The sequence below is a fragment of the Athene noctua genome, chromosome 23 (assembly GCF_965140245.1).
Source record: "Athene noctua chromosome 23, bAthNoc1.hap1.1, whole genome shotgun sequence".
Classification (NCBI taxonomy): Eukaryota; Metazoa; Chordata; class Aves; order Strigiformes; family Strigidae; genus Athene; species Athene noctua.
Window position 1 is genome coordinate 3,862,856 of NC_134059.1, and position 11,191 is coordinate 3,874,046.

General features: G+C 43.6%; 1 protein-coding gene across 6 annotated transcripts in view; it reads left to right on the forward strand.

Moving 5' to 3' along the window:
• The window catches only part of KCTD20 (potassium channel tetramerization domain containing 20), a 30,984-nt gene extending 20,035 nt beyond the window's left edge, over positions 1-10,949 (forward strand). For 5 of the 6 annotated variants that reach the window (XM_074925281.1, XM_074925280.1, XM_074925279.1 and 2 more), the window contains exons 2-8: positions 2,209-2,408; positions 3,130-3,409; positions 4,292-4,394; positions 4,918-5,038; positions 5,929-6,126; positions 6,942-7,052; positions 7,653-10,949. In XM_074925281.1, the coding sequence (XP_074781382.1) occupies positions 2,258-2,408; positions 3,130-3,409; positions 4,292-4,394; positions 4,918-5,038; positions 5,929-6,126; positions 6,942-7,052; positions 7,653-7,945 (1,257 nt within the window). In that variant the 5' untranslated portion in view covers positions 2,209-2,257 and the 3' untranslated portion in view covers positions 7,946-10,949. Of the gene's footprint in view, positions 1-1,832; positions 1,936-2,208; positions 2,409-3,129; positions 3,410-4,291; positions 4,395-4,917; positions 5,039-5,928; positions 6,127-6,941; positions 7,053-7,652 lie in introns of those variants that run through there. The other variant, XM_074925278.1, reaches the window with a different exon arrangement.
• The last annotated feature ends 242 nt before the right edge of the window (positions 10,950-11,191 follow it).

Sequence of the window (11,191 nt, forward strand, 5' to 3'; positions counted from 1 at the left end):
GATTTTTATTTTCCCCATCTCAAAACACTTTTGCACAAGTAAATCAAACTACAGTTTAAAAAAATACTATTTTGGCTTTCTGTGCAGGTTCCAAGCTTTAAAGCATTTTGGTCAAAAGGTATAGCACAATTATAACGTATGGACTGCACTGAATGTGTTTGAAACAACAGTGTTCGTTGTATAAATAGTTTAGAAATTCCATTTCCTCACAATAATTACAATAGGCTGCATGAAATAGAAGAATAGTTGACTTTTTATTGTTCCATTTGACATTGTCAGTTGAGGAATTGATTTAAAAGCTCCCCCCCCACCCCAGGGAGTTGTACAGTATGTGGGTTTGCATACTTAGGTTTACTTTAAACAGTATTTTCTACATATTCTGTATGTTTACTCATCTAGAACATTCCTGGGGTAGTAGATTTGTCCTGAAGTTGTATGAATAGGGCAGTTGGTATGTTCTGTTTAGATACTGGGGGCTCCCCACACCATGTCCCACTGCCCAGCAGCCTCCTGGCCTTTCTTACAGCCCTTTGCTGCTCTGATGCACAAGAGAAGAGGGCAGAAGATTGCAGAGGTTTATTTCCGAGGAGTTTGGGTTGCCCTTTGCTCAGGCCAAAGGGGGTGGATTTGTTGATGTGTGACCAAACACAGGGCAGCGTTCACGGGGACTGTTGGGGTGTCTGGTGGGACTGAGGAGGGGATCTCTCCACGGTCCAGGCAACCAGTGTGGTGGGTCCCAGAAAACAGCCTGGAAAGTGGCAGGAGAGGGAGTTTTCTGAGCCAACGTTGGGTGTTTGGTGAGAGGAGAGGTGCGTAGTGATGCACTGTGTGCTGTTAAGTTTGCTGGAACCAAGGTGGCCCTTGTAGGCTCCTTGTGTTGCTGTTCCTACCAGCCAGCCAGAGCCTTTAAAAAAAAGAAAAATCACAGTAGCTTTTTATATGCTGTTGCCAAAAATCTTCTTTCTGATGAAGATCACATGATGCGTAAGCAACAGATATTCTAAAAATATACAGATATAATAATACTGGCAACTTATTATTTGTTTTATGGAACAAGAGGAAGGATTTGTTATTCCTTTTCTAAATTTCTAATTAAGAATGAAATGCTTGTGCTGACAGCCAGTAATGATGGGCTTGAAACCCACCACTGAACTGCTCATTAAGGCCTTCATCCTCAGCAGGTCCTGACCAGAAAATTTGCCAACTCTTATTTGGCATTTTGTTGGTTTATTAGTGCTGTATTTTATCTGGTTCGTATCTAGCTGTGTCCATGTTCTGCCATGCTTTATAGATGGCATCCGTGGGCCCTGGAGTCTTAATTCAGCCAAGAAAAAGACACAGGACAATTGTTCTGCAGGGGGGAAATTGGGAAAATTCATTAATGAGGAAATTGGTGGTTTATGTTTGAGAGAGTGAAAGGAAAACTCTTCAAGCCAAGAAAGGAGAGCTGTTTCTTGTCCAAGGCAATAGCAGGACAAACTACATGCCAAAGAGAGAGTGAGGGAAAGAGGCAGCAAAAGAGAGCTGTTAGGAGATACAGAGGGCTGAAGTGGGACTTAAGTGAAATTTTTCTTCCCTGTTCCTATCTTTAAGGGTGAAATCTCCAAACAGGAATAATGGAAGATGTCTCTGTGTGTATGCTGTAAGAACATCTGAGATTTGAATGGCCAGTGGATGCGAGGCTGCTGCAGTCATGGCCATGATGTGTGCAAGGAGTATTTGTTGTAGGACTGTAAGGGTGGGGTGAGCACTGTATGACAGGAGGGGGCTAAATCAAGAAAGAGGAAAATTAAAAAAGCAATGACTGGGAATAGGGAACCTCCTAGTCAAACCTCAGAGTGATTAAGAGGCAGTGCCTGAGGTGTTAACTGGGAAGATGTATATTGGGCTGTTGCCAGGTTACAGACCTCATCTTGCCAGTGCTGGAATTGAGAAGTATGTAAACGTTTTTGAAGGGCTCTGGTTGTCTGGATCACACATGTAATCTAAAGATGTCAGGGGCTTTAGACTTACTTTTAAAAAAGCAAAGGTTTATAGATGAAATAGACCCCTGGTTACTTTAAAATCCTTTTTTCCCCCCAAAGCCCCTATCTAAAGAAATGCCTCCTGAGCCTGAGGGACTTTGCTTGCAGTATCAGATAGAGGGATTTGAACTTCACTGCTTGGGAGTTTCTTCCAAAACTAACAACCTGGTATTTTCTCTCCTAGCTCTTCCCTTAGGAAACGCAGCCACCTCCTCGCATCACGGAGGCCCAGCATGAATGTTAACTGTGCTGGTGGGACAGACTGGTCAAGAAGTCTGGAGTCCAGTTGCTCTGTGGAAAACATAACTGTAGCAGTCCATGAGTCAGAAGAAAGTAATGTGGTGCTAGGAGGTCACAGCCCTGCTGCAGTTCCCAGGACTGAGAGTAAGGATAATATCTTTACATTATGGTAATCTTTAAGGGAGATTTTTTTTTTTTTTGAGAGGTGTTGTTTTGGAAAAATTCTAGTATCCCAAAGCAGCTTACACTGGGGAATATGTACCCTGCCTTTGCCAAACTGGTCTGAAGAACAACAGTCCACAGCAGAGTTTAGGGTCTTGCTGTCTTGGCAGGATCACTGCATGGGTACGTCCTGGCTGGCCAACTTGCAGCTCCTCCTGAGGTTGTCCTGAAGTTGAACAGATGAACTGAAAGTAGCTGGACAGTCCTGATGAGCTGGGTGCCCACTGTGGACCAGGCATCAAGCGCTGCTGGTTTAAACCACCTCCAGCGTGGTGTGTGCTTCTGCTCCAGCTTCCCTGCGAGAGTACTTGGCAGTGCTGGCAATCTGTGTCCGTCTTTCTGGCCTTGTTTAATTCCTGTGCTCCTGCTCTTAACACACTGAATCTGTCTTGCTTTATCAAGGAGTATTAAGCATTGAGGTTCATTGGAAATTTTTTTATCCAAAATCCAACTGCTGGCTCAGTTTGAAAATAGAGTCTAGTTTCATGTCAGATAACATATATCGACATCCTTTGTTATTGTGTGGCTGTTATTACAGTAGGAAGTGTTGCTGTCAAATGATGTTTTTCAATAAATTATATTTTCAATAAATTCTTTTTTTCAATAAATTATTTCTTACCTTTGCAATATTTGTGTGTCTCAGGTTTAGATTCTGATTGTCGACACACTGCTTATCCAGTAAGTCCCCAGATCAGTAGCATGTTGTCTGCTCCTGAAGACACGCACAGTTGTCATTTCCAAGAAGGAAATAAGAGACAGTCAGAATATTTTAATACCCCGGAACGCCATGGATGCTGCGCTTTGTCTTCAAGCAACAATTCACAAACAGTTTCTGCAGAGAAAGTGACACTTGTGGTAGATGGCACTCGCTTTGCAGTGAATCCACAGATTTTCACTGCTCACCCTGATACTATGCTGGGAAGGTGGGTGATTTTCACTATTTTCGAGATATCTCAAGGGGGTCAAATGTTTGCTAAAATGGAACCAATTCCCAGTGTTTGTTTTGCAATCTCATCTGTTTGCACAAACGAAGCAAGGTTGACCTCATTCAGAGCTTGACTGTGAGGCCTTGAAAACATGACCAGATGTAGAGGGAGTTGGTAGTTCTCTAGATAACATTCTCCCTTTCATCCACTTCCTTCAAACAATGTGCACTTTTAACTAGACGTGGTCTCCTTTTGCCTTCTCTCCAACTGTTTGCCTTGTTTGTGAGTAGTACATCTGTTCAGAGCTGATAACCTCGGTTCCAGAATGAAGAAAATAATAATAATCCTTCATCCCCCTCCTGCTCTTATCTTTGGATACTCTACTGAAAGATAAGTTACTCAGCTCCCTGTAACATGGCTCAAAGGTTGGAGCCTATTGGTGCAGCAAGAAGCACTCATTTTCTGTATTGCCAGCACTTTCACCCATCTCTGACCGAAGGGAGACAGGTTCTGTTGGGTTACTGACTCTTGCATGGATCATTGTGTAAAACAAGGGGTCACAGGGCGTGTGGCGGTGATCTTGTATAGCCTCAGCAAAATACTGCCAGGGTATTTTCTGACCCAGGCTTGAATGATCTGTTCCTTTGAGCTGTGGTTTGTTCCATACCATGCAGCTATAGCGACAGACAAAGTCCAGCTATAGGAGGACTTAGCTGAGACAGCTCTTGTGCTTATTTACTGTGTAAGAGAGATGAGTATAGGATTGAAGTTACTGTATGTGTCCCTGATGATTTTGTTTAACCTCAATGCACCTACTGGTCTCTAGAACAAATGCATTTAAATATACTTGTGCACTTACCTAGATTTTTATTTGTTCAGAATGTTTGGACCAGGAAGAGAATATAATTTCACCAGGCCAAATGAAAAGGGAGAATATGAAATCGCAGAAGGAATTAGCTCAGCTGTATTCCGGACTGTGCTGGTAAGGAGATGTTGGAGATTGAAAAGAAACCGATCTGTTTGTCACATGTGCAGAGCTGAGCCATCTCCCAGGCAGCTGCACACCCCCTGGGACATATTCTTTTATTACTGTTTTGCATTGTGATTTTTTTTTTTTTTTTAATATTATAGTAGACTTTGGTATGAGTCAACGTTTCAGCTATTTGCTAATGTTGCCTTTTACCTTTCATGTGTCATGCCATTGTAGTTCCTGAGCTGTGTCCTGACCTTGTGGTTGCATATAAATGCATATTGCATATGAGATGTTATGAAACCTAATGCCATGGGAAAAGTTTTAACTGGAGCTCACCGTTTATCAGACCCAAGAGGATCAGCAGAGAGACGTAGATTCTTGGACAGGCAGGGCTGGTTTTACTGTTCGCAGAGCTATATATAGCCTCTGTAACTCTCAGATGGTGGTTAAGAAAACAAAGAGCTAATTAAAAATTACAAGAGTCCAAGATACTCTTAGTTTTTCTCTCCAAAAACTGTCCTTTTATTTGCAGGATTATTACAAAACTGGAATCATTAACTGTCCTGATGGGATTTCCATCCCAGACCTTCGAGACACGTGTGATTACCTCTGCATAAACTTTGATTTCAACACAATCAAATGTCAAGATTTAAGTAAGTATGGAGAGAAATCAGCTCTTAGGAGATCATCTGCATGATGTTGAGCACTCTGGTCCTGATTTGGTGCAGTTCGCTTTAATTTAAGTGTGAAGGTGTCGTTGCATTTAAACAGCTTCCTGAAGTGGTTGAATCCGGCAGAATGCAGACACCTTGCTCAAAAAAGCAAAGTGAAATTGTAAAAATTCTAGTCTCCTCTTGTAACAGAGGCTGAGAAGAGCTTGCTACTACAGCCAAACAAAATGAAGGCTAAAACCAGGGTTGTAACTCCTATCTAAAATTTACCAGAGAATTACGAATAATTTAAGATAAAGGGTGATGAGCAGAGCAGGAACCAAAGATACCGGAGTTGGAAAGTAGCAGAGAGTTCCTAGTCATGAAGGGATCTGATTGGGAGCAGCTTTTTGGTGGGTATGCTGGCAAAAAAGTACTTTTAACGTAGGTAAACCTGTGAAAGGTCCTACAGTGAAATGGGGTATATGGTATCATAACACAGCTGTGGGTGGAATTTCCTACCCTGTCCTCTGAGGAGTGATCACAGAGAAGGCAGAAAATGTGCTTTCAAGGACAGAGGTTGTTGCTGAAAATTCAAGTTAAGTATCATAATTAATTAATTCAGTCTATTACTGTTTCACTGTATTGATTGGACCTTGGTGGTTTTTTAATGATAATGGAATGGTTTTACAGTGTAATTTGCATCCCATTTGAAATGCAGTGTCATATATCTGATTTTGCCATTTCGGGAGCTGAAGACTATTGATATATCTGAACATATGTTAAGGAGTTTGTCTAAAGAATGTGAAATGTGCTCTTGAATGTGTCTGGAAAATGTAGACATATTTTCATACTGTGTAAAAAAGCTCATCCTGTGATTTATGTCTCGTTAGGTGCTCTGTTACATGAGCTCTCCAACGATGGTGCTCACAAGCAGTTTGATAGCTACCTGGAGGAGCTAATTCTGCCTATAATGGTGGATAGTGCAAGGAAAGGGGAACGTGAATGCCATATTGTCGTGCTGACAGACGAAGACACTGTGGACTGGGATGAAGATCATCCACCTCCGATGGGAGAGGAGTACTCACAAAGTAAGAGCACTACACTGGGGCTCCTGGCTCTGTGTTCAGCCCCCACCCAGACACCTGGCCATTAGGAAAGGACCCGTTGCCCAAACAGCAGTCTTCCTCCAGGAAGAGATGTTGGCACGTGGAATCGTGTTTTGTACATTCCTTCTACAACTCCCTGAAAGGAGGTTGCAGAGAAGTAGAGATGAGTCTCCTGAACCAAGTGCCAGGCCCCGAGGGAATGGCCTCAAGCTGCCCAGGGCAGGGTCAGGCTGGCTCTGAGGAAGGATTTCTGTGCAGAAGGGGCTGTTGGGCGTTGGAATGGGCTGCCCAGGGCAGGGGGGAGTCCCCGGGATCCCTGGAGGGGTTGAAGAGTCGGGCTGAGCCAGCGCTGAGGGATCTGGGGGAGTTGGGAACGGTCAGGGGGAGGGTCATGGTGGCACTGGAGGAGCTTCAAGGGCTTTTCCAACCGAGATGATTCTGGGATTCTGAACTGGCTGCTGCTAGAGGCAGGATAGCTGGCTAGTTAGAGCTTGCATTGGTAGTGACAGCACACATTGCATCTTTTCCTTTTGTTTGTTGCCTCCCCCTCAGCCTTTTCCTTACTCTGCTGAGTGAATATTCTGCTTTCCCCACCCATCACCATCCATTCTACCCAGACTGTAATGTGTATGACTGCCCTCTCACCACGGAAGTGCAGCTAACCCCAGTGATGAGAACAGACACCTGAAGTAGTTCTTGGAAACCAGACCTGCTTTTGGCACCCCAGTGGCTGAGCATGTCAAAACGGGGAGAAGGTCCCTCCTTTCAGATTGTAATCACCCTTTTTATTTCTCAAGTTCTTTACAGTTCCAAGCTGTACAGATTCTTCAAGTACATTGAGAACCGTGATGTTGCGAAAGCTGTATTAAAGGAACGGGGCCTGAAAAATATTCGCATTGGCATTGAAGGTAAAATATTTCTTCAACACAGGAAATTCTAAAACAGGTGCCTCGTAGTCAGTAAAGCCTGGTTTCCTCTGGACTCTAGGCATTTCCTGTTTTGCTCTGTTTTAGTAAGCATTTATTTTCATTAAACTAGTAGAAGCTGGGCATGTTCCTTCACCTCTATCACGTTATACTGAAATTGGCCAGGAGGCTTAAAAGTTAAAGGACCAGCAAGTGCCTTGTCTCTTTAGGACCGAGTAAACAGGAAGCGGGAGTCAAACACTTCAGCCTGCTGATCCAAGCATTCCCTTAGGGAGCTCAGAGAACGTTGTGCTTGCTCCTGAGAGACTGTCTTATTTTTACAGGAGCTGTGTTTGCTCACAAAATGGCTAATGCTATGCAGCCACTGATCGTATGACTACAAACAATGCTGCACCCTCTTTTCAGGGAAAGAGAGAACGGTCTTTTGCAAGCTAATAATGATAAATGTGGAATGTGAGCATTTGTCTACTGTCCCCCCTGACCCCACAGTCACGCCTACCTGGCTGTTCTTCTGCAATCCTCTTGTCCCTTTGTACAAGTCAGAGGTGTGTAGTGCAACTGACTGGCTGTCTGTGTTTTCAGGATATCCCACCTGTAAAGAGAAGGTGAAGAGGAGGCCTGGTGGCCGGTCAGAAGTGATCTACAACTACGTCCAACGGCCGTTCATCCAGATGTCGTGGGAAAAGGAAGAGGGCAAAAGCCGTCATGTTGATTTCCAGTGTGTTCGGAGCAAATCTCTAACAAACCTAGTCTCTGTGGGGGATGACGTTTCAGAGGACCATGAGGTTATAATGCATCACCCTCCACAAGTAGATGAACTTGACAGGCTAAACTCACCATTCTCCCAAATGGCTGTTAACGATCTACCAGATTAGTCCTGGCTCAGGGTGGATAGTCCTGCTTGGTGTGGGAATGTCTCAGCATAGTTTCATCCCAGGTGATGGAACACAGACTCCTGCAAGGTGCTTTATCCTCGTTGATGCTCTTACTACATTGTCATATTTCAAGCATGTTAATAAAGAGCCACACTCCATAGTCTGATTGTGCAATCAAAAGCAATGTCTCCTCAAACAGAAAGAAATTATGCTGTTTGTTTCTACTACAAAGGCTTCCAGGTTGGTGGGTGCTGAATATTTCACCTAAGCAACTAAAAGAGGACCAGAAGTATTTAGAAACATCTTGTTTGACATGAGAGAGGAAATTCTGGGCCTGTCAAGACAAAGCTTTCCTTTATCATCAGGCACTTAGCTTTGCTTTTGTGATAATCCGTTACAAAGGACTGAACGCCAGAGCAGGACAGATGATCCTCTTTCATCAACCAGCAGAAATGTAGCACAGTTGTGATAGCAAAACACTGAATGTGGAGGAATGACAGCAAAATCCTGAGTGTGGAGGAATCTGTTTACACTGCCACCTGGCTTTGCATCCAGCACGTTGTACTGCTGTTCTAGGGAAGGATGAACTAGTTCAATAGGAAGCATATGCCTGTTCACAGGAATTTCCCATATATATTTCTCTAGGAGGTGGAATCACTGTTTTTAGGGATGTTGCCTGTTAAGTTCAGTAAAACAAGTAGATCATGCTGAAGGAAAAAGCAAAACGGAAGAGACTGTAGTTGATATTTTACCAATAAAGTAAATCTCTTTAGTAGCCTAATAGATGTAAGGAGCTTTCTAGAGGTGACTGTGCATGCTAAAGACTTTCAGTTGTCTCCTCCATCTCCCTGCTAAGACAGAAAAAGCCAGTGGAGGAGCACCCAGTACAGACAGTTTACTACCTGAGTAAAATCCTTGGTCTCATCAACCTTAGTCAGAAATCCTGTAGACTCTCCAAGGAGCACTCCACTGTTGCAGCTTTAAAAGACCGGCTGCTTTCTTCCCAAGTTGGAACTGACTGGAGCATTTTGCTGTCAGGCAGGTGAGAAATACCAATAGTAAACCAGCTTTCAGTAGAGAAAAATAGATGTACCTGGGAACAACTCTGCTTTGCTGCTCTGAATAGATTATCTTCATCTGTGGTTAAGGCGCTCTGTTCATTTTGAATCCAGGGCCAACAAAGCTGTGACTGTAAGCATAGACACGCTCCGGGCTGGTTTAGCTTGGTTATGTTAGAGCCTAGCTGGTCCTGTTCCTGCTGCATGGAGTTACCTGTAGGCTTGCTTAACCCCCTGATTAGCCCAGAGTGAGCTCAGCACTGCCACAGCCAGGCTGCACATCAGCTGGAATGGACCTGCCTTACAAAGCTGTCGTTTCTGACAGCTGGGTGGAGGTTTTACATACCCAGAGCAGAGTTCTTAAACGTGGTGCTGGTGCAAAGAAAAGCTGAAGCCCGTTCAAAAAGAGAGGGAAATTGTTCCCTTGCAATGTTGTTAAGTTCAGGTCAGTTCTGCTCTTGCAGTTGGCTGCTGTTGAAACCTGTACCACTTACGTGTTGAGTTAACCCGGTTATGCTTGGAAAGTAAAGGGATGTATCAGCCTGCCCCTAGTAGGTTTAATCCTTTGTTGTCGGGGTTGCATCATCAAGCAAATCTTTACTATTCTCCCATCTGTCTGGTAGACTTAGCATTAAAGTTTGCTGTTACTGTTTGCTGCTAAGGATGTTTGGTTTTTTCAGGGTAAGTAACGATGATGATATCAAGCACAAATTTTCCTGAAGGTTTATGAGTGTCATTTTAGTTACGAGTAACAAAATCTCTGCCAAGGCATGTACTTGCTGATATATTTAGCTCCCATTTGTATGGATACAGGTTCCATTCTTTGCAGTATTTCTTTTCTTGGCTTCTTTCCGAAGTGCAGCAAATAGCTTTCTTCTTTTTTGTAAGTGCCTATGGGAAGATTTCCAAAAGTGCTTCAGGACCTCCTGAGAGTCCCAGGGGTTCAGAGGCCCAGGTCCATCTGACTACTTTTGAAAAATCCTCCCTGCGTGTCATTGGATCACTATAGAGAAGTGTCCTTCAGCATCTGCACAGAGATGGTGTGCAATCACTTTCCATTATTGCTCTAGATTAATTTCTATTTTTGTAGCAGAGAAAGGAAGACATATGGACCATTAACCTTCCAGCTAAGGGCCAGATCCAACCCATTACCTGCCTTGGTAATGAGCTGTTCCCACAAGTCAAGCAAAGGCACTGGTGAGGCTGTCTCCCTGGCATTGCCCCCAGGACCTATGGATTTTTATTTTTTTTTTAAATGTGTATTTATTTTTACAGCAGTGTAAGTTTTAAGTAAATGTGTATTGGTGTTGACCAGCTGGCTTGGAATTGGGAGTTTACACATGTCCTGCTCCAAGGCCCTGAAGTGTTGAGTGCTACCCTGCAGGACTGTGTCAGGGCATCAGAGACTGAGCATCTGCTATCGATGGCACCTCATGGGATCTGATAGCTCAGCCAAACCTAACCCCACCAGTGGGGCTGAGCCCTGGGTTAGTTTGGCCTCTCAAGAATTCAGCCAATTTATTAGAAAGGGTGACCACAGGTACTTACTGCAACTGGCCATTGCCTGAGGGTTAAAGACTGTTGGTGCCTTGTAGGAGCTTGTTGGGACTCTGTAATCAACTGGACCTTCAGCATGGGATGGAGATACCAGCTGCCATGATTTCCGTGTAGTTTTTATCACTCCACAAAGCCTGATGTAGTTTATTGGCTTTCCTAGGTAATTAAAAGGTGGATTTTGAATTTTATTTTTTTTGTGAAGTGAGTTTCACTGAAACTACATCAAATTGAAAAAGTATGTATTTGCTTTTCCTCCATCTCTCATGGTCACCTACTTCAGGTACAACGTCAAGTTTTGTCTTATTCTAGATATACTGAAGTGTTACCTGTGGTGTGTACAAACTACAGATGTATGGTTTTTTCTGTATTAAAGTATAAATTATATGTGGCTTGTTTGGCTCTCTCAAAAATTGTTTTAAATGTGGAGTAAAAGAACGGGCAGGGGATTTTGTTTCCTTGCATCATAAAATGAGCGTGGCTTGTGACCACCAAGTCTTCAAAGTATTTTGCATCAGACAGAGCCTGGTTGTTTTGGCAGGCACCCTCTAGAAGTGTTGGCACCATTTGTGCTGAGAGCACCTCAAAGTTCACCAACTCACTGCAGTGATGTTCCAAAAGCATCACAGAGCAC